Below are 23329 nucleotides of genomic sequence, written 5' to 3'. Positions count from 1 at the left end.
TTTCTCTGTGTTTCTCTCTGTTTGTGTTTCTCTTTCACTCTCTTTGTCTCCTCTCTGTCTGTCTGTCTGTGTTTGTGTGTGTGTGTGTGTTTCTCTCTGTGTTTCTCTTTCTGTTTGTATGTTTCTCGTTCTCTCACTCTCTCTTTTTCTCTTCGCCTCTCTCTCCATGTGTCTGTCTTTTTTTCTGTGTGTTTATTTCTTTCTTTCATTCTTCCTTCCTTCCTTTTTTCTCTCTCTGTCTCTTTCTCTCTTTCTTTCCTCCCACTTTCTGTCTATCTCTTTCTTCATCTCTTTCTCCCACTCTGTCTCTCTTTCTCTTTCTTTCTCCCTCCCTCTTTCTGTTTCTCTTTCCTCCCACTCTCTGTCTCCCCCCCCCTCTCTCTTTCTCCTTCTCTTTCTCTTTTTCTTTTTCTCTCTCTGACCTAAAATCTTTGCAAAGTTTCTTTTCACTTGCTAAACCTATCCTCAATGGGCTTGGCCCTTCTCTTTGTAACAGAAGTTAATTAATCGCCTGAGAAAATTCTCCTTCCAGAGAAAGTAGAAAGAAGATGAGAATATCCCAATTATGAGGCCCACCTAAGGCCTCCCTCAGCTCTACATGAATCCTGTGGTCAATATTAGTCGTTTGTTTTGGAACGGATAAGCAATTTTCTATCCCAGGGATCAAAATCATGCCAATTGTCACAGGCTGTTCTTGTCTCCCTTGACGCTACGACATGGCAACCGTCATAAATATGAACCAGTTGCCAAGCATCTGAATTTTGATCAGGTGATCATGGGGAGGCTACAAAAGTTGTAAGCGTGAAAAATGGCCCTTTTTTCAGTGCAATTGTAACTGAACGGTCATTAAGCGAACTGTTGTAAGTCAAGGACACATCCTGTTGGGTCCCTACCACCAATAAGTGTCTGGCAGGAGAAGCAAAAACAGGAAAAAGATTATCTATGGAGATTCTCCATCATCCAGGTTCCCAAAGGTGGTTTTTTTTTCAGGAGGCTGAAAAAAAGAGAGAGAGAGAGAAAGAGAGGGAGACAGAGAGTGGGAGGAAAGAGAGGGAGACAGTGAGTGGGAGGAAAGAGAAAGAGACAGAAAGAGGGGGGAGAAAGAAAGAGAGAGATAGAGTGGGAGAAAGAGATGAAGAAAGAGATAGACAGAAAGTGGGAGGAAAGAAAGAGAGAAAGAGACAGAGAGAGAAAAAAGGAAGGAAGGAAGAACGAAAGAAAGAAATAGACACAGAGAAAAAGACAGACACATGGAGAGAGAGGCAAAGAGAAAGAGGGTGAGAGAAAGAGAAACATACACAGAAAGAGAAACACAGAGAGAAACACACACACACACACACTGCCTCCTGAACTTTCTTGCTTTTTTCTTTTGAAGATATTTCGCTTCTCATCCAAGAAGCTTCTTCAGCTCTGACTGGATGGTGAGGAATGGAAGGATTGATACTCCTTGCAGACAGCTGGTCATTTGCATCCTTTTGGGGAGTCGTTGAGGCCACATGGAGGTTCATCTGTGTCCTCAGGGTCACCTGAGTGGTGCAGATGAGAATAGGCGGCTGAAAGGACTGTGTTGTGGAGCTGTGCTTCCTGCAGGATGTCTCCTCAACACAGACAAACCTCCAAGTGGCCTCAACGACTCTCTAAAAAAAAGGATGCAAATGACCAGCTGCCTGCAAGGAATATCAATCCTTCCGTTCCCCTGCCATCCAGTCAGAGCTGAAGAAACATCCTGGACCAGAAGCAAAACATCTTCATAGAAAAGTCCAGTAGCCTCTTGGTGGGGAAAAAAGCACCTTTGGGCAAATGATTGAGTGCCGCTACAGTGTGAGGTTGTGAGGTTACTACCCAATCCTTGCAAATGACCTGCTTTTTTTGCGGGCACCCCGGTTTTTCCACCTTGCATCAATCCAAATTCCTCTTCCTCCCTTTTGAACGAATGCCTGCTTTCCCCCCCTTTGATCCACCCTCCCTACAATATCCACTTGGCCTCCTGTGGTTCCCTCCGCCGTTGCCGTTGTTGTTTCCTCTTTCCTCCCACTTTGCTCCTCTCCCACCGCCCTGGTCCGCCGCTTAAGCCTCACTGTCTCGTAAGTGAAACTGTACTGCACTTTAAAAAAAAAAAAATTCAACCCTACTTTACATGTTCTGTCTTTTATTTTATTTTTTTATTTTTTTCCAAGCTCACTATCTGGATAAGGTAGTGAAAGGTATGGTGGCTTTATTTTTTTCCTCTTCTGGTGTCCTTTGTGTGTTTCCATCCAGCTCTCCCCATCTCCCCACCCTGCCCTGCGCACAAATCTCAGCTTAGGTGCCCCTCCCCATCTCCCCAACCTCACCATTGTCACCTAAAGTCTAGCATGACATGATTTCTCCCCTTTCCCCCCCAATGGATTTAAGCCCAGGAAGGTCATTTTCCACTCCATCCTTCTGTAACTGCAACCGTCTTTCACTAATGTCCTATCTGTCTTCTCCATCCATCCCTCATTCCAATTTAGACAGGCGATGTGGGTTGGGAAAGGGGGGGGGGAAGGTGTCTCTGCAAGGATGCTTTAAATTCTTTGTTTTTTCATGGGACACCTCAGGAGAAGACAAGGTGAGTAAGGACGATACAAAGTCTTCCTTGTTTGGAAAAGCCCGGGGAATAATCTTAACCGCGGAAACCTCTACTTTTCAGGTTGGAAGTATTTCAGGTTGAAAGTTGGCTAGTAAATCTTGGAAGATAACTTTTGTACATAATTTGATTTTGATTTTATTACATTTATATGCCGCCCTTTTCCCCAAGGGGACTCAGGGCGGCTCACAATTCAAATCAGGAGAGGGGGGTACAGACAAGAATTAAAAAAAGACGGAACATAATACATAATTAAAAAAAAAACACAGCAGTCATACCATTCGAGAAGGGGGGCAACAGCTCTTTAGCCCCAGGCCTGTCGGAACAGCCAGGTTTTAAGGGCTTTGCGGAAGGCCTGGAGGGTGGTGAGGGTTCAAATCTCCACGGGGAGCTCGTTCCAGAGGGTCGGAGCAGCCACAGAGAAGGCTCTCCTTCGGGTAGTCGCCAGTCGGCACTGGCCGGCGGATGGAATTCGGAGGAGGCCTAATCTGTGGGATCTAATTGGTCTATTGGAGGTAATTGGCAGCAGGCGGTCTCTCAAGTACCCAGGTCCAATACCATGAAGGGCTTTATAAGTGATGACTAGCGCCTTGAAGCGTATCCGAAGACCAATAGGCAGCCAGTGCAGCTCGCGGAGGATAGGTGTTACGTGGGTGAACCGAGGTGCACCCACAATCGCTCGCGCGGCTGCATTCTGGACAAGCTGAAGTCTCCGAATGCTCTTCAAGGGCTGCCCCATGTAGAGCACGTAAGCCCTCCCCTCCCCCCCAACTTTGGAACGGGTGACCTCTAGCTTGCTTAGTAGCTTATTCCAGCTAAAATATCTTTGTATCTAACATAGCGGATAACCCAGACTTGCCCGGGGATTTATAGACAGTCGAAGCGTTTGTCTGACAGGGAGCCACTAAGAGGAGCCTTTCTTCCCTACTCCCATGCCCATCATCCGTGCCCTCTCCCTTCCCCCTCTCATGTGCTCCTCTTTTCCGCCCTGCCTACGGTCCTGGCACTTTGCCCCAAATCCATCAGGCGCTTCTCCATTGGTCCACTGGAGGGCGAATGGCATGGCTGGCTTTCCAAAGGAGGCTGCGAAGGAACTGACATCACAAATAATTGCCGGTCTAGGACGCTGCACTCGCTCTCCTTAATGGCCCAGGTGTTCCAGAGTTATGCTGGAATACACACACACACACACACACACACACCAGGGGTGTCTACCCCCCTCCCCCAGTATTTGCTTCCAGAGGGTAAGTCATCTGTATATCAAGTTTGGTTGAAATTACTCGAGGCGCTCCAGAGTTATGCTGGAACAAACATACATACATACATACATACATACATACATACATACATACATACATACATACATACATTCACCCTATATATGTGTGTGTGTGTGTGTGTACACACACACACACACACACTATATATATAGTGTTACAACACCTGGTATGCCCAAATATGGGAGGAAGCAGACTGCTTCCATTCTCTGTCTATCGGCTCATCACAAGAGACCATCCCGACAGAAAGCCATTATTTTTACTGTTGCCTTTGTTTTATTTATTTATATTTATATTTATATTTATATTTATATTTATATTTATATTTATATATATATATATATATATATATATATATATATATATATATATATATATATATATATATATATATATATATATATATATATATATAATAAATATATGATAAATAAATAAAGGGAGACTAGTATAGATCTATTTCAAGCTATTTAGCTCTCATTAGCTAGCCATGCCCTTACTGGGATTTGAACCTGTGCTGTATTACATATTAAACAGTTGTGTTAACCACTAAGCCACAAGGTTCTCCTCCTTTATATATATATAAAATATAATAAATAAGATAAGATAGAGCAGCAAAGATGGTTAGGGGTTTTTTCCCCTCTCTCTTGGGTGATGGGCTGAAGGCTTGTGCCACACTTGTGCCACACTTGTTAGAAGCTGCCATAATGAAGAAAAAAAAACATATTAAAAGTTCTATATTTTAAAGCCTCCACCCAGCACACATTATTCGTAATTCTCCAGGCATGGTGGAGTAACAGTCTTGGAAGGGACCCTGGAGGTCTTCTAGTCCAACCCTACTGTCATTTCAGACAAATGGCTGTCCAATTTTGGTCGCCACGATGTAAAAGAGATGCACTCCATAAAGTGTGCAGGGAAGAGCAACAAAGATGATTAGGGGACTGGAGGCTAAAACATATGAAGAATGGTTGCAGAAATTGAGTATGTCTAGTTTAATGGAAAGAAGGACTAGGGGAGACATGATAGCAGTCTTCCAATATCTCAGGGGCTGCCAGAAATACGAGGGGGTCAACTTTTTCTCCAAAGAAAAAGGCAGGACAAGACGCAACGGATCGAAACTCATCAAGGAGAGAAGCAACGTAGAATTAACGAGAAATTTCCTGACAGTGAGAACAATTAATCAGTGGAATGCCTTGACTCCAGATGTTCTCGATGCTCCATCACTGGAGGCTTTGAAGAAGTTTATTGGACAGCCATCGTGGGATTCTGTGAGTTGAAGTCCACAAGTCTTCGAGTTGCCAAGATTGGAGAAGCCCCCTGTTCTACAGACTTAAATCACTTGGATCTAGGAATTCCACCCAGCTCAATAAATTGGACTGGACAATGTCTCTGGATTCTCCCAAGGAAGGAGAAATGGATGGTTTCCAACTCACCCGTCACTCTGCCAATAACGAGAAGAAAAACAGAGAGACAGCGCCCTCGTGAGGTCCTTCGTTGTACAACTTCCCTTGAGATTCAATCCAGACGCCATTGGAGACCAGGCAGGGCATTGATGAGACTTTGCAAAGTCTTTCTGCCGACCTGCGATAAATATATTACTCCTTTAAGAATTTATCTTCTGCCAAACACCAATTCTCACTCCCAATTCACTTCCAATTCAGGAAGAGAACAATAAGAGGGCACGGGTCCAACTTTCTCGTTCTTTTCAGGAATATAGCAATAGCAATAGCAGTAGACTTATATACCGCTTCATAGGGCTTTCAGCCCTCTCTAAGCGGTTCACAGAGTCAGCATATTTCCCCCAACAACAATCTGGGTCCTCATTTCACCCACCTCGGAAGGATGAAAGGCTGAGTCAACCCTGAGCCGGTGAGATTTGAACCGCTGAACTGCAGATCACAGTCAGCTGAAGTGGCCTGCAGTACTGCACCCTAACCACTGCGCCACCTCGGCTCTTTTTAAAATAATAATAATAAAAATAATAAAGGCAGGAAATAAATACAAACCAATTGTGTTAACCTTGTTTCAAAAAAGCAAGGTTCTACATTTAAGCAAGGAAAACCAAATGCACAGGTACTGCATAGGTAGGTACCTGGCTCAATAGTAGGAACTGTGAGAGGGATCTCGGAGTCCTAGTGGGCAACCATTTAAATAGGAGCCAGCCGTGTGCAGCAGCTGCCAAAAAAGCCAACACAGTTCTAGGCTGCATCAACAGAGGGAGAGAATCAAGATCCCGTGAAGTGTTAATACCACTTTATAAGGCCTTGGTAAGGCCACACTTGGAATACGGCATCCAGTTTCGGTCTCCACGATGTAGAAAAGATGCGGAGACTCTAGAAAGAGTGCAGAGAAGAGCAACAAAGAGGATGAGGGGACTGGAGGCTAAAACATATGAAGAACGGTTGCAGGAACTGGGTATGTCTAGTTTAATGAAAAGAAGGACTAGGGGAGACATGATAGCAGTGTTCCAATATCTCAGGGGTTGCCCCAAAGAAGAGGGAGTCAAGCTATTCTCCAAGGCACCTGAGGGCAGAACAAGAAGCAATGGGTGGAAACTAATCAAGGAGAGAAGCAACTTAGAACTGAGGAGAAATTTCCTGACAGTTAAAACAATTAATCAGTGGAACAGAAGTTGCCTCCAGAAGTTGTGAATGCCCCAACACTGGAAGTCTTTAAGAAGATGTTGGATAGCCATTTGTCTGAAACGGTATAGGGTTTCCTGCCTAAGCAGAGGGTTGGACTAGAAGACCTCCAAGATCCCTTCCAACTCTGCTACTCTATTCTACTCTAAAACTTCCAAATTTGCAGATCTTAAATGCAGGATGGACCATCCTGATCCAAACACTGTTTTATGAGCACATTCTGATCTCACATACAAAGACACACAAAATCCCCCCCAAAAAAAACCCCTACCCCATTTGTGAAACTGGTAGACAAACCAACATAGGTTCCTTTTCACAGACGTCCTCAAGGAAGGGAAGTCATATTCCAGATAAACCCATCACGTTCAGAGGAGATTTGACATTCCAGTCCCTTTAAACTCAGGGGTGTTTCCTGCATTTTTTAAAACCACACATTTTTCACAGATAAGTACTTTAAAAAAAAAATCCTGGGGTGGGGGGGGACGAGCCATTAAAAGTTGCCCATTTTTCTTTTCCCGGATTTCCCCCCGGATGTTATAGTGGCTAGTACTCTGGGTTGAGGCGAACTCTGAATTTTAATTCCTTTAAATTAATTGTAATTTAATTTACCAAAGTACAACTTGGTAATGGGGAAAGAAAAAAAAGATTAAAAAAAAAGAAACAGAGAACAATTTCCTGTGCTGTTTTTAAGACATGCAGCTAATTGCAGGCATCGTACAGAACAGCCCAAGGCATTAATGCCATTTTAGTTTGTCTGATGGAAGGACAAATTTTACTGGCTTGGACACAGATCTCCTTGGAAGCACGGTGGTGGGGCTAAGGCAGGGGTGGGTTCCTGCCAGTTCTAACCTCTTCTACAGAAGAGGTTCCACAAATCTACCGTGCCGTTTAGAACCGGTTCCAGCTCCCTCCCCCCCCGCCCGTCCGCACATCATCAAGATGAAGAGCGAGAGGAGGAATTCTGGGAGTTGAAGTCCACAAGTCTTAAAGCTGTCAAGTTTGAACACCCCTGGGGTTTTTTTCCTAAAGGGTTAGGGGTGCAAGGGTCTTGTAACTTGACAGCTTTAAGATTTACGTGCTTCAAATGCCAGAGTTTCTCAGTCAACATTTTGGTTGCTAAGCAAAGCGTTGTTAAGTGAGTTTAGATTAGCATGAGCCAAGGTGGCGCAGTGGTTAAATGCAGCACTGCAGGCTACTGCTAGATCAGCAGTTCAGCGGTTCAAATCCCACCGGCTCAGGGTTGACTCAGCCTTCCATCCTTCCGAGGTGGGTAAAATGAGGACCCAGATTGTTGGGGGCAATATGCTGACTCTCTGTAAACCTCTTAGAGAGGGCTGAAAGCCCTATGAAGCGGTATATAAGTCTACTGCTATTGCTATTGCTATTGTTTCACCACATTTTACAAGTTGGCCACACCCACCCAGTCACATGGCTGGCAAGCCACTCCCACCTAGTCACAGGGCCAGCAAGCCAGTCGGGATCGAACTGCTGGCAGTGAGCAGTGAGCTAGCCTGCAATACTGCATTCTAGCCACTGCGCCACTCCAGCTCTGTCGTAAGGCGAGGACTGTTGGTTCATCTCTCCTGAGTTACTTCCTTGGGGTTCAAAGACACTTTCACACACACACACAAACACATACACCGTGTTTTCCTGAAAATAAGACAGGGTCTTATTTTATTTTGATCCCCCGAAATAAGCGCTTGGCCTTATTTTCGGGGAGGTCTTATTATTTTTGAGGTGCAGGAGACGGAGAGCGTGGTCACCTCATGGCTGCTGCTGTATTGCAATATTTCAGGGAGGGCTTATTTTCGCGGAGTGTGTGTGTGTGTGTACACACACACAGAGAGAGACACACACAGAGAGAGAGAGAGAGAGGAGAGAGAGAGAGAGAGGAGAGAGAGGGAGAGAGAGAGAGAGAGAGTGTTTAAATTTTGGAGAATTACCAGGAGCCGGAAAAAGAGTAGCCCGTGTTAACTTTGGATCCGGTTAATGCGAATGCAGCACCAGTAAACATTTTCAATTCACCCTAAGCTGGACGGGAGGCGGGGAGAGAAAATCAGCAATGTGGTGTAACTTCCAACTTCCATAAATCTCCTTCAATTTGGTGGACAGAATTCCGTGTTGTTTAGACTGCCTTAATTAGGAACACATTTGCTCAGCTCCCCAAATCATCTATTCTGATCGGAGTCGAGAATAATTGGTTGCATTCTGCTTTAATCCGAACCAGCCCCAAAAATCCAGACTCTTTCAAGATCCTGTGTTCACCGGAGATTTAAAAGAGTTTTAAAAGGCATTTTTTTGTCTCTCGTGAGAAACGTGAGATACCGGGAAATGGTTCAAGCAATCCGTTGGGAGCCCAATCCAGACTTACAAACAACCTCGCCAATGCAGGAAGTCCTCGATGTTTCATTTAGTGACCATTCAAAGTTACAACGGCACTGGGATGAATTTTAAAAAATCAACCCGGTGAAGACAGGAACTTTAAAAGAGTCTGAATTTTGAGGCTGGTTGACTCGGGAGTAAGAGATGATTGGCCTCTCCCAGAAGACATAAAAGAAGAACAAATGGGATGTGAGCTTTTGCAGGAAGCAATTAGTTCATTCTGGTCGGTTCAAGCTTTGAAAACTTCTGTTTGACTCTGTGTTAAGTTTGGCCATGCTCTGCATTTGGCAGTTAGGTCTCTGGCTGCATTCCCAGGGAGATAAGGTGGCTGTTTAACAACATTCCCCGAAAGACTGTGACAACTCAAGCAGACATCTGTCGGAATCTTCACAGGCTGTTTGCGAAGCCTTGCGGACTGTGAATGACCATAATTCACAGCCGTATAAATAAAAGAAGGTTTTTGGGGCGAAGATTGTGATTTATGCTTTCTCGGGAAGCCTAGGTCAGAACATACCTGTATTACCGCATACCAAGCCTGTTGTAGCCCGGCAGGAGCTGTTGGAGCTGCCGCCAGTCTCCGACAGCGAGGGGTCCTATGAGTCGGCCCTGGAGGAGGTGGAGGACCCTGGACAGGGTGCCGACTCCGAGCAGGGCGAGGAGAGGCTGGTTGGCCACCAGGTGGCGGCGGAGCCTTGGATCAGAGGGAGTGTTCAGGAAGACACTTGTGAGTTGTTTCGGGATGCACGCCGTCGAAGGGCTACCCGACGGCAAGAACAACTGTGTAATGATAGGAGATGATTGCGGTTAGCTGATGCTGATTAAGATCCTCTCCTGATTATAAAAGAGACTGTTTGTGCCACGCCCTTTTGCAGGAGTCAACGTTCATGATTCAGAGAAACCAACTTTTTTGTTTGTTTGTTTGTTTGTTTATTATATTTATATGCCGCCCTTTTCCCCCGAAGGGGATTCAGGGCGGCTCACAACTCAAACCAGGGAAGGGGGATACAGACAAAAAATTAAAAAAAACCCGACACATAACAATGCATAATTAAAACACACAGCAGTCATACCATTCGAGACGGGGGCAACAGCTCTTTAGCCCCAGGCCTGTCGGAACAGCCAGGTTTTAAGGGCTTTGCGGAAGGCCTGGAGGGTGGTGAGGGTTTGAATCTCCACGGGGAGTTCGTTCCAGAGGGTCGGAGCAGCCACAGAGAAGGCTCTCCTCCGGGTAGTCGCCAGTCGACACTGGCCGGCGGATGGAATTCGGAGGAGGCCTAATCTGTGGGATCTAATCGGTCTAGTGGAGGTGATTGGGCAGCAGGCAGTCTCTCAAGTACCCAGGTCCAATACCATGAAGGGCTTTATAAGTGACGACTAGCGCCTTGAAGCATATCCGGAGACCAATAGGCAGCCAGTGCAGCTCGCAGAGGATAGGTGTTACGTGGGTGAACCCACGATCGCTCGCGCGGCTGCATTCTGGACAAGCTGGAGTCTCTGAATGCTCTTCAAGGGCTGCCCCATGTAGAGCAGCAGTGGAGAAGTGGTTTGCTATGAGAGCTTGTTTGCATTGACTAGGTTTGGAGTAATTGTTGCCAGAGTGCTTATCTCTTTGTTTATTTTGGGCTTGCAGCCAACGAGAGTCTGGATTGATTAAAAGTATTCTTATTTATCTTTGCTTTTGGCTTTCGTTCCTGGATGGAGAAGGGGGGTCAGAACACAAGCCATTCGGTTTCATACCCACCGGGGGGGAGGGGGGATATTGATCGGATGTGGTAAAATTTCCCTTGGTACAAAATGTCCCCCAACAACAAATCATCACTCAATCTCTGTTTGCACATGTGAACGGCCTTGTGAGTCTCGCTCTCAAAGGTTCCGTTGTCTTCTCCAAACTAAACTTCCCCTTTCCTTTCCCCCCTTTCCAGAGGGATGCCCCGGGTTGTGTAACGGCAACGGTAGGTGCACGCTGGACATGAACGGGTGGCACTGTGTCTGCCAGCTGGGCTGGAGAGGGACGGGCTGTGACACATCCATGGAGACAGCGTGCGGGGACGCCAAAGACAACGACGGAGGTAAGACTCCTCCCGCGCGGCGGGTTTACCGATCACGAATCTTCGCTTTGCATGGATAGAAATGGGAAACGGGGAGCAAAGCGAGTTCCGGGTTTGAAACTAGGTTCGAACCCCCTATCTGAACATTTCAAACTTTGGGTTGGACTCAAAACCAGTTCGAAATTGGATTCTGTGTGTGTATGTGCGTGCGATTCAAAATACTGTGGGTTTGTTCTAGGTTTCTAGGTGTATTGGATTTATATGCCGCCCTTCTCCCAAGGACTCAGGGCGGCGTACAACATAAAAGAAAACACATATTACAAAAATCAAAAGGGACATTAAATAAAGTATCCCAAAAAACCCCAATGGATATTTACAATAAAAATTTAAAAATTAAATTAAAATTAACAACCAAATTAATCCTATATTTTATTCCATTCAGGCCAGGCTGGCTTGGGTCGTAAAGGGTAAGATTACTGCAGGCTGCTGTGAAATGTACACACTTTTCTCTCTGGATAAAACCTTCTCTTCCTATAGAAGAGAATATTTGTCGCTCAAGGTTGAGCTGTGGGGTCCTTGGTGCTCTCTGAGCTTGGCCGTTTTCGTGTAGACGTTTCACGAGCCAACTAAGTGACGTCATCAGTGCTAAAAGGGGGTACGGTTTGCTCTCTGTTCATTTACAAGCAGATTGCCACGTCACCAAGATTAGCACAGGGATGTCAAACTCGAGGCCTGGGGGCCGGATCCGGCCCGGGGAAGGGGAGGTGCTTAGATCTGGCCTGCGAAGCCGACCTGGTAACAGCTGACGTCTGGCCCACAGTGCCCTCTGCCAGTGAAGACAGGTTAATTTTACATCTGGTTCCCCCAAATGGGTATTTCCAAGGACTGGCTGGCCCCGCCCCTCTCCTCCCCTCCCAGAAGTCTCCCCACAGCCTGTTCATCATGCCAGGTAAGGGCAGGGCCTGCATGAAGGCTTTAAGAGAGTGAAAAACGGGTGTCCCGGAAGTCCGTAAACGAACCCGTTACTGGCTTTCCAGAAGGCCTCCGGAGCCCAGGGAGCCATGGTGGGTTCCTATCAGTTCGGCCCGGTTCGCCCGAACCAGTAGTGGTTTGGCGGCCTGGGTCACTGGAACTGGCAGTGACCCAGGCCTGCCACACCTCTGAACCAGTTCTCCTAGGGTGGCGCCATCTTGATTTTCAGTTCTGCGCATGCGCAAAACAATTTTCGTTGCACAAATTCTATTTTTTCCCCATTTTTTAAATATTTTGCGCATGCACAGACCTATTTATGTGCAAATGTGCACACGTGAGCACCGAACCAGCAGTGATCCCGGCAGTAACCCCCCCCCCTTCCAGCGAGGCTGTTTTCGCCCTCCCGGAGGCTCAAAAAAGCACCTCCGGAGACTGGGGAGGGTGAAAACGCCCTCTCCTCCGCTGTGGTTCAGGAGGCCGAGCAGGCCACGCCCGCCCAGCAACCGGACAGAAAATGGATTGCTAATATTTTTCAATCCCACCGCTGCCTACAGGCGTGTGCACTCACAGCCGCCAAGACTGCATGATTTTCCGACAAAGGGAACAAGATAAATCCCATTTGGAGCATATCTGTTTCCGAGGATTTAAAAAGTGGTGGCTTTTTCATTTCCCCTAAAATGTACAGATGATTGAATGTTTTAGGTTAGTCTGGTGTGATAACAAGTCCAAATTGCTTCCTTTGGGGGAAAAAAGGGGTTTTTTTGGGGGGGGTGGAGTGGGGTGCTGAGACACGAACCTGGCAGAAAGAGCCTGCTGTCCCCTTCTGATTAAACTCCCCACCCCACCTATCCCAAGGCTTGAAAACCGACAGAGTGCTATCTTCCCTCTGGTGAAATTTAATATCCCCCTCCTCAGTTCTATTTACCCAGGTTGTTGGGGGCAAGAGGCTGACTCTGTAAACCTCTTAGGAAGGGCTATAAAAGCACTGGGAAGTGGTATATAAGTCTAAGAACTATTGGGAAGGAAGGAAGGAAGGAAAGAAAGAAAGAAAGAAAGAAAGAAAGAAAGAAAGAAAGAAAGAAAGAAAGTGGTGTTACAGTGGTTATAATGCAGTATTGCAGGCTAACTCTGGCCACAGCTAGGAAGTTCGATCCTGACCGGCTCAATCATGACTCAGCCTTCCGTCCTTCCGAGGTGGGTCAAATGAGGACCCAGATTGTTGTTGGGGGCAATATGCTGACTCTGTAAACCGCTTAGAGAGGGCTATAAAAGCACTGGGAAGTGGTATATAAGTCTAAGTACTATTGGGAAGGAAGGAAGGAAGGAAGGAAGGAAGGAAGGAAGGAAGGAAGGAAGGAAGGGAAAGAAAGAAAGAAAGAAAGAAAGAAAGAAAGAAAGAAAGAAAGAAAGAGAAAAAGAAAGAAAAAAAGAAAGAAAGAAGTGGTGTTACAGTGGTTATAATGCAGTTTTGCAGGCTAACTCTGCCCACAGCTAGGAAGTTCGATCCTGACTGGTTCAAATTTGACTCAGCCTTCCGTCCTTCCCAGGTGGGTCAAATGAGGACCCAGATGTTGTGGGCAAGAGGCTGACTCTCTAAACTACTTAGAGAGAGCTATAAAAGCACTGGGAAGTGGTATATAAGTCTAAGTACTATTGGGAGGGAAGGAAGGAAGGAAGGAAGGAAGGAAGGAAGGAAGGAAGGAAGGAAGGAAGGAAGGAAGGAAGGAAGGAAGGAAGGAAGGAAGGAAGGAGTGGTGTTGCAGTGGTTATAATGCAGTATTGCAGGCTAACTCTGCCCACAGCTAGGAAGTTCGATCCTGACCGGCTCAAGTTTGACTCAGCCTTCCGTCCTTCCGAGGTGGGTGAAATGAGGACCCAGATTGTTGGGGGACAATAGGATGACTCTGTAAACAGCTTATAGAGGGCTATAAAAGCACTGTGAAGCGGTATATAAGTCTAAGGCCTCTTGCTCTTGTTACATTCCCAGGTTAGAGAGCTAAGTATTCTAGATGGTAGCTCTTCCCCCCCCCCCCCCCCCGAGGCTCCCCAACGGGCTTTGTGTCTTTGGTCCCCAGATGGGCTGGTGACTGCATGGACCCGACTGCTGCTTTCAGGCTCTGTGCCGGACCAACATGCTCTGCCTGGGGTCCCCGGACCCCCTGGACATCATCCAGGAGACTCAGGGCCCCCCTGGCCCAACAGAAGCTCCACTCTTTCTACGACCGGGTCAAGTTTCTGGTTGGCAAGGACAGCACCCACGTCATTCCAGGAGAGAATCCTTTCAGCGGAGGTAAGTTTCCTTCCTTCCTTCCTTCTTTCCTTCCATCCCTTCGTCCTTCTTCCTCCTCTCTTCTCTCCTCTTTCTTTTTCTCTCTCTCTCCTTCCTTCTTTCTTTCTTTCCTTTCCTCCTTCCTTCCTTCCTCCCTCTTTTTTCTCTTTCTCTTCTTTTTCTCTCTCTCTCCTTCCTTCCTTCTTTCCTTCCCTCCCTTCTTCCTTCCTTCCTCCCCCTTTTATTTTGCTTTCTTTTTTTCTCTCTCTCCTTCCTTCCTTCTTTCTTTCCTTTCCTCCTTCCTTCCTCCCTCTTTTTTTTCTCTTTCTCTTTCTTTTTTCTCTCTCCTTCCTTCTTTCCTTCCCTCCTTTCTTCCTTCCTTCCTCCCTCTTTTTTCTCTTTCTCTTTCTTTTTCTCTCTCTCTCCTTCTTTCCTTCTTTCCTTCCCTCCCTTCTTCCTTCCTCCTTTTTCTTTCTCTTTCTTTTTTTCCCTCTCCTTCCTTCCTTCTTTCTTTCCTTCCCTCCCTTCTTCCTTCCTTCCTTCCTCCTTTTTCTTTCTCTTTCTGTCTTTCTTTCTCCCTTCTTTCCCCCCTCTTGTTCTCTTTTTCTTTTTTCCTTTCTTTCTTTCTCTCCTTCCCTCCCTCCCTTCCACCATATTTTTCTCTGTCTTTTTCTTCTTTCTTTTTTCTCTCCTTCCTTCCTTCTTTCTTTCCCTCCCTTCTTCCTTCCTTCCTCCCTCTTTTTCTTTCTCTTTTTCTTTCTCTTTTCTCTCTCTCCTTCTTTCTTTCCTTCCCTCCTTCCTTCCTTCCTCCTTTTTTTCTCTTTGTCTTTTTTCTCCCCTTCCTTCTTCCCCCTCTTTTTCTCTCTCTGTCTTTTTCTTTCTTTCTTTCTCTCCTTCCTTCCCTCCCTCCCTTCCTTCCACCATATTTTTCTCTTCCTTTTTCTTCTTTCTTTCTCTCCTTCTCTCCTCCCTTCCTCCCTCCTTTCCTCCATCTTTTTCTCATTCTCTATCTTTCTCTTTCTTTCTTTCTTTCTTTCTTTCTTTCTTTCTTTCTTTCTTTCTTTCTCCTTTTCTTCCCTTCCCTTCCTCCCTTCTTTCCTAAAAAGAAATCTCAGACGATTTGGAGAAAAGCCGTATTCCCCATGGTATCTCTGTCTGCAATGTTTGGGGTTATAGCTACATGAATTTGCAGATGTGCGGCACACAGCGAGCGTTGTGGTATATACCAATTACACTTCAGGTTCAACTTTAATAAGCTTTTTTTTTACCCCCTTGGAAGCCGAAGGTTCGTAAGGAGTTCGTAGCCTGCATGTTATGATTTTATTAATGATTTCTCTCCCTGAAGAGTTTTTTCTAAACTGTGCACCAGCCATGTATTATAGCTACCCTCTGTCCCTTATGCTCAGCACAATTTAATATTATTGTCCTGGAGTCTAATGCTGATTGAATTCTCTGAGAGAAGTGATTTATGCAGCCAAAATGGCAAAAACCATGAGAGGGGGGAGGGAGGGAGAGGGAAAGAGAGAGAGGGGGAGGGAGGGAAAGGGAGGGGGAGAGAGAGGGAGTGAGAGGGAGAGAGAGAGGAAAGAGAGGGGGAAGAGGGATGGAGAGAGGGGGAGGGGGAGAGGGGGGGAGAGAGGGGGGAAAGAGAGAGGGGGAGGGAGGGAGCGAGAGAGTGGGGGGAGAGTGGGAGGGGGAGAGAGAGGGAGGGAGAGGGAGAGGGGGGAAAGAGGGGGGAAAGAGGGGGAGGGAGCGAGAGAGAGGGGGAGGGAGGGAGGGGAGAGAGGGAGGAGAAGGGAGAGAGAGAGGGAAAGAGAGAGGGGAGGGAGGGGGGAGAGAGAGGGAGAGAGAGGGAGAGGGAGGGGGAGAGGGAGGGAGAGAGAGGGGGGAAAGAGAGAGGGGAGGGAGGGAGCGAGAGAGTGGGGGAGCAAGGGAGAGGGAGGGGAGAGAGGGAGGGGGAGAGAGAGGGAGGGAGAGTGGGAGGGAGAGGGAGAGAGGGGGAAAGGGAGGGGGAGAGAGAGGGAGGGAGATTAATTCAGAGTAACCATGGACTTTTGCAGAAAAGTTCAAGGGGAAAAATATAAAGTAGGAATAGATTAATTAAGCAAGGACAATGAAGGCGAACGCCATACTGTATTTTTCAGACTATAAGATGCACCGGTGTATAAGATGCACCAAGATTTCAAAGAGCTAAGTAAGAAAAAAGTTTTTTTTTCTCCTCCTCGGCCCACAGGAGCACTCTGCAGGCTTCGGGAGGGCTCGGGGAAGGCAAAAACGCCCCCAATTTTCACCAAAACGGGATTTTCCCCTTCCCCTAGCCCTGCTGAAGCCTGCAGAGTGCTCCTGCTGGGGGGGAAGGCAAATACACCCCCATTTTGGTGAAAAATGGCCCGTTTTTCACAAAAATGGGATGTGGGGGCGGGGCTTCAGGAGGCCCAAAATTGCTGTATTCAGTGTATAAGACGCACCGACATTTCCACGCTCTTTAAGGGGAAGGGGGGGTCTTATACTCCGAAAAATACGATAAGTCCCTTTTTTTGAGTGCCGTTGTATCATTGAATGGTTACTAAACAAAGAGCTGTGAGTCGAGGACCTTCTGTAGTTGTCTCCATACAGGCCCTTCCTTCTGTCCCTCAAGGTTATTCCTTCTGCAACCTTTACAAAATACTAGGAAAGGTAGAAAGAAAGAGCAGGATGGCCGACCTCAAGATGGATAGGCTCACATTAGCAATGAATGCTGTGCTTGGAAGAGACAAGAAAAGGCCAAGTTGAGGACACACCGTCTCTCTCTCTCTCTCTTGTGTGGTTGCTAAGAATCCAACCCAACTTAATGGCCAACAATCGATCAACGTTCTGCCGTCCATGACCCTTTCCCACTCCAGAGGGGAAGACAAGAGCTCTGGGTATCTAATTTGGAGTAGAGTGCCGGAGCTTCGGATGACAGGCAGTTTAAAGATAACAAAGAAGAAGAAACTAGGAGAAGTAAGCAGACAGCGAATCCATCAAGGGATTCTCAGCCAGCACAAGAGCTCTTGATAGCGGCTCGTCCGAAAGGATGCAGAAAAATATCCTTTGCGGGACTCAATTTGTGTGTGTGTGTGTGGGTGCTTATTTCGAGGGGACCCTCTGTCTAAGCTAGCTCTGTGACCATCTCAAAAAGGTATTTTAACTATGCCTTTTGGGAGGGCGTTTTAATTAATTTCAATATTATATTAATGATTTAGGAAAGATGTGGTCTTTTTACTAGCTATAGAGAGAATTTGTGTGTCCATGTTATTCTCTCTCTCTCTCTCTCTTTCCCTCCCTCTCTCTCTCCCCCTCTCTGTTTCTTTCTCCCTCTGTGTGTGTCTCTCTGTTTTTCTCTGTGTGTTTTTCTCTGTCTGTGTTGCTTTCCCTCTCTCTCTTTCTCTCTCTCTCTCTTCTTTCTCTTTTCTCTCTCTTTCCCTCCCTCTCTCTCTCTCTCTGTTTCTTTCTCCCTCTGTGTGTGTCTCTCTCTGTTTTTCTCTGTGTGTTTTTCTCTGTCTGTTGCTTTCCCTCTCTCTTTTTTTCTCTCTCTCTCTTTCTTCTTTCTCTTTTCTCTCTCTTTCCCTCTCTGTCTCTCTCTGTTTCTTTCTCCCTCTGTGTGTCTCTCTCTCTGTTTTTCTCTGTGTGTTTTTCTCTGTCTGTGTTGCTTTCCCTCTCTCTTTTTCCCTTTCTTTCTTCTTTCTCTTTTCTCTCTCTTTCCCTCTCTGTCTCTCTCTGTTTCTTTCTCCTTCTATGTGTGTCTCTCTCTGTTTTTCTCTGTGTGTTTTTCTCTGTCTGTGTTGCTTTCCCTCTCTCTTTCTCTCTCTCTCTTTCTTCTTTCTCTTTTCTCTTTCTTTCCCTCTCTGTCTCTCTCTGTTTCTTTCTCCCTCTGTGTGTGTCTCTCTCTGTTTTTCTCTTGTGTGTTTTTCTCTGTGTTGGTTTCCCTCTCTCTTTTTCTCTTTCTCTCTTTCTTCTTTCTCTTTTCTCTCTCTTTCCCTCTCTCTCTGTTTCTTTCTCCTTCTGTGTGTGTCTCTCTGTTTTTCTCTTGTGTGTTTTTCTCTGTCTGTGTTGCTGTCCCTCTCTCTTTTTCCCTTTCTTTCTTCTTTCTCTTTTCTCTCTTTCCCTCTCTGTCTCTCTCTGTTTCTTTCTCCTTCTATGTGTGTCTCTCTCTGTTTTTCCCTCCGTGTGTTTTTCTCTGTCTGTTGCTTTCCCTCTCTCTTTCTCTCTCTCTTTCTTCTTTCTCTTTTCTCTCTCTTTCCCTCTCTGTCTCTCTCTGTTTCTTTCTCCTTCTGTGTGTGTCTCTCTCTGTTTTTCCCTCTGTGTGTTTTTCTCTGTCTGTGTTGCTTTCCTTCTCTCTTTTTTCCTTTCTTTCTTCTTTCTCTTTTTTCTCTCTTACCCTCTCTGTGTCTCTCTTTGTTTCTTTCTCCTTCTATGTGTGTCTCTCTCTGTTTTTCTCTGTGTGTTTTTCTCTGTATTGCTTTCCCTCTCTCTTTTTCTCTTTCTTCTTTCTCTTTTCTCTCTCTTTCCCTCTCTGTCTCTCTCTGTTTCTTTCTCCTTCTGTGTGTGTCTCTCTCTGTTTTTCTCTGTGTGTTTTTCTCTGTCTGTGTTGCTTTCCCTCTCTCTTTCTCTCTCTCTCTTTCTTCTTTCTCTTTTCTCTCTCTTTCCCTCTCTGTCTCTCTCTGTTTCTTTCTCCTTCTGTGTGTGTCTCTCTCTGTTTTTCTCTGTGTGTTTTTCTCTTTCTGTGTTGCTTTCCCTCTCTCTTTTTCCCTTTCTTTCTTCTTTCTCTTTTCTCTCTCTTTCCCTCTCTGTCTCTCTCTGTTTCTTTCTCCCTCTGTGTGTGTCTCTCTGTTTTTCTCTTGTGTGTTTTTCTCTGTCTGTGTTGCTTTCCCTCTCTCTTTTTCCCTTTCTTTCTTCTTTCTCTTTTTTCTCTCTTTCCCTCTCTGTCTCTCTGTGTCTCCGTTTCTTTCTCCCTCTATGTGTGTCTCTCTCGCTCTGTTTTTCTCTCTCTGCTTTTCTCTGTCTATGTTGCTCTTTTTCTCTGTCTCTCTTTCTCCTTTCTCTCTGTCCCTCTGTTTTTCTCTGTCCCTTTCCTCCTCTCTCTCTTTTTCTCTTTCTCTTTTTCCTTTCTCTGTGTGTCAGAGGTTGGTTGCTTCTGGTTCGGCCGAATTGGTAGTGATATTTTGGCTTGTGTCGCAGAACCGGCAGCAACCCAGGCTGGCCACGCCCCCCCCGAACCTGTTCCCCGGTCACTTCTGCCATTGCAGGCATTTTGTTTAATAATGCACACGTGTGCGCAGTTCAATGTAAATGGTTCTGCACATGTGCAAAGAACAATTTACATTAAACTGCGCACAGACGCGCAGCATGTGTCCAGCGCATGGCGAAGCAAACCGGTAGTAAAATTGGGAGCAACCCACATACTCTACTCTATTCTCATTCCATTATTCTACTCTACTTTACTCTATTCTACTCTATTTTCATTCCATTATTCTACTCTACTCTACTTTACTCTATTCTACTCTATTTTCATTCCATTATTCTACTCTACTCTACTTTACTCTATTCTACTCTATTTTCATTCCATTATTCTACTCTACTTTACTCTATTCTACTCTATTTTCATTCCATTATTCTACTCTACTCTACTTTACTCTATTCTACTCTATTTTCATTCCATTATTCTACTCTACTCTACTTTACTCTATTCTACTCTATTTTCATTCCATTATTCTACTCTACTTTACTCTATTCTACTCTATTTTCATTCCATTATTCTACTCTACTCTACTTTACTCTATTCTACTCTATTTTCATTCCATTATTCTACTCTACTCTACTTTACTCTATTCTACTCTATTTTCATTCCATTATTCTACTCTACTCTACTTTACTCTATTCTACTCTATTTTCATTCCATTATTCTACTCTACTCTACTTTACTCTATTCTACTCTATTTTCATTCCATCATTCTACTCTACTCTACTTTACTCTATTCTACTCTATTTTCATTCCATTAAATCTACTCTATTCTACTCTATTTTCATTCCATTATTCTACTCTACTCTACTTTACTCTATTCTACTCTATTCTCATTCCATTATTCTACTCTACTCTACTCTACTCTACTCTACTCTACTCTACTCTACTCTATTCTACTCTATTTTCATTCCATTATTCTACTCTACTTTACTCTATTCTACTTTATTTTCATTCCATTATTCTACTCTACTCTACTGTATTCTCATTCCATTGTTCTGTTCTGTTTTATTCTATTCTATTCTGCTCTGCTCTATTGTATATTTGACTGGGATGGATAAAGACCTGAGCAGGGGGTTGGACTAGAAGACCTCCAAAGTCCCTTCCAACCAGAGGTGGGTTCCTACCAGTTTGCACCTATTCGGTAGAACCGGTTCGTCAAATCTATAGAACTGGTTAGAAGAGGTTCCACCAGTGGACCCGGAAAGCAGGCCACACCTACAGAAGAGGTTCCAAAATTTATTGAAACCCACCACTGGTCCTTGGATAGGATTATTCTACACTATCATGCCCATATTTATAAAACTCAGTGCCTCTGTGGAAGGTAAGGATGACTACTGCGTTTGTGGTGCCATCAGAACATTTAAGGTGGTTCTGACAGGTGTCATCGGCATCTTCATATCCGGTCACATGGGCAGCAAGCCACTCCCATCCGGTCACATGGGCGGCAAGCCACTCCCACAAAGGAGGCCACACCCACAGAGTAGGTTCCGACAATTTTTGAAACCCACCAATGCTTCCAACCCTACGATGCCACGTTCTGCATCTTATCTTTTTCCTCCTCCATCACAGAGAACAGTATTTTCCATCCCCATTTTCAACCAGACCCTCATTTCTCGCTGCTCTTTCTGCCTCCGTGGAGTTTTTCTGCAAGCCTCCCTTCGTTTGTTTTTGTCTCCCAGCTATCTGGCTTAATCCAGGCGCTTGTCGGAAATATTATTTTCAAGATGCTTTCTGATGAGCAGGACTTTCCTATCGGAGGAGCGCTTCGTAAATTTTGGCATCCCTTGATAACAGCTTTCTTGTAATGTCTTTTAAATTCTTGCGTGGGGCCTTAGGAATTTTTTTTTTTTAAGAATGGCTGTGGGGAAGCATTTAGGCCAATCCTCCTAACTGTTATTATTATTGTTATTTTTTAAAATCTTGCTGAAGTTTGGTCTGTAATGTGTCTAAATGCTGTAATTGGGAACAGGTTTCCCCCCCCCCCCTCGATCGGAAGCCAGCGGATAAATTGATAAAAAAAAAATTGGAAAGGAAGGAAGAAACGTAGATAGCAAAAGTTTTTGATTGGGTTGGGGTTATTTTTCCCCTCAGAGATGTTTAAAATAGGATGCTGGCAGAGGAAAATGTTCCAAAAAAAGTCAAAATGATGTTTCTACAATGGAGACCCCCACCTTTGTTATGTATGACTTAACAACAGTTCACTTTTAGTGACCATTCAAAGTTACAACGGCACTGAAAAAAAAGTAACTTGGGAACGTTTTCCACACTTACGTCCTCGCGGTCATGTGATCAAAATTCAGACGGTTGGCTCCTGACTCGTATTTATGACGGCTGCAGTGTCCTCGGGGGGTGTGTGTGTCACGTGATCCCTTTTTACAACCTTCTGACGAACAAAGTCATTGGGGAAGCCTGATTCACTTAACAACTGTCTTGACTCTCGATCCTTCTTCCACCTTCTAAATATCCCTGGTTCAAAACAGAAACGGGTTTTTTTTAAAATAATAATAATACAAAGGTACAAAATTATTGTCCTTGATTTATATTAGTGACGGTTTGAAGTTACAACAGATCTCCCGAAAGATACTTGGAATGGAATGGAATGGAATAGAATAGAATAGAATAGAATAGAATAGAATAAGGAAGAGAAAAGAAGAGAGGAGGGAATGGAATAGAATAAATAGAATAGAATAGAATAATTTATAATTTGTAATTTTAATAGATTTGTATGCCGCCCAATCCCGAAGGACTCAGAAGGAATAGAATAGAATAGAATAAGGAAGAGAAGAGAGAGAATGGAATGGAATAGAGTAGGGAAGAGAAGAGAAGAGAAGAGAGGAGGGAATGGAATGGAATAAATAGAGAAGAGAAGAGAGAATGGAAGGGAAAGGAGAGAATAGAATAAGGAAGAGAAGAGAGAGAATGGAATGGAATAGAATAGGGAAGAGAGAGAAAAGAAGAGAGGAGAGAATGGAATGGAATAGAATAGAGAAGCGAAGAGAGAAGGGAAGGGAAGAGAGAGAATGGAATAGAATAGCATAGAATAGGATAGAGAATGGAATAGAATGGAATGGAATAGAATAGGGAAGAGAAGAGAGGAGAGAATGGAATAGAATAGAGAAGAGAAGAGAGAATGGAAGGGAAAGGAGAGAATAGAATAGAATAAGGAAGAGAAGAGAGAGAATGGAATAGAATAGAGAAGAGAGGAGAGAATGGAATGGAATAAATAGAGAAGAGAGAATGGAAGGGAAAGGAGAAAATAGAATAAGGAAGAGAAGAGAGAGAATGGAATGGAATAGAATAGGGAAGAGAAGAGAAAAAGAAGAGAGGAGAGAATGGAATAGAATAGAGAAGAGAAGAGAGAAGGGAAGGGAAGAGAGAGAATGGAATAGAATAGCATAGAATAGAATAGAATAGAGAATGGAATGGAATGGAATAGAATAGGGAAGAGAGGAGAGAATGGAATGGAATAGAATAGAGAAGAGAAGAGAGAATGGAAGGGAAAGGAGAGAATAGAATAGAATAAGGAAGAGAAGAGAGAGAATGGAATAGAATAGAGAAGAGAGGAGAGGAGAGAATGGAATGGAATAAATAGAGAAGAGAGAATGGAAGGGAAAGGAGAAAATAGAATAAGGAAGAGAAGAGAGAGAATGGAATGGAATAGAATAGGGAAGAGAAGAGAAAAAGAAGAGAGGAGAGAATGGAATAGAATAGAGAAGAGAAGAGAGAAGGGAAGGGAAGAGAGAGAATGGAATAGAATAGCATAGAATAGAATAGAATAGAATAGAGAATGGAATGGAATGGAATAGAATAGGGAAGAGAGGAGAGAATGGAATGGAATAGAATAGAGGAGAGAGAATGGAAGGGAAAG

At 44.8% G+C, this 23329-nt stretch overlaps 1 protein-coding gene across 1 annotated transcript in view; it reads left to right on the top strand.

The window, feature by feature from the left end:
* The window catches only part of TENM4 (teneurin transmembrane protein 4), a 164687-nt gene that overhangs the window by 83011 nt on the left and 58347 nt on the right, over positions 1 to 23329 (top strand). Inside the window, 5 exon segments of the mRNA XM_087722028.1 lie at positions 2178 to 2204; positions 10832 to 10978; positions 14005 to 14020; positions 14022 to 14121; positions 14123 to 14223. Of these exon segments, the coding sequence (XP_087578154.1) occupies positions 2178 to 2204; positions 10832 to 10978; positions 14005 to 14020; positions 14022 to 14121; positions 14123 to 14223 (391 nt within the window).

Source organism: Thamnophis sirtalis, unplaced genomic scaffold (genome assembly GCF_051295495.1).
Source record: "Thamnophis sirtalis isolate CommonGarterSnake01/CBP01778 unplaced genomic scaffold, rThaSir2_p1.2 scaffold_8, whole genome shotgun sequence".
Classification (NCBI taxonomy): domain Eukaryota; kingdom Metazoa; phylum Chordata; class Lepidosauria; order Squamata; family Natricidae; genus Thamnophis; species Thamnophis sirtalis.
This window is presented reverse-complemented; position numbering and strand designations above follow the sequence as displayed.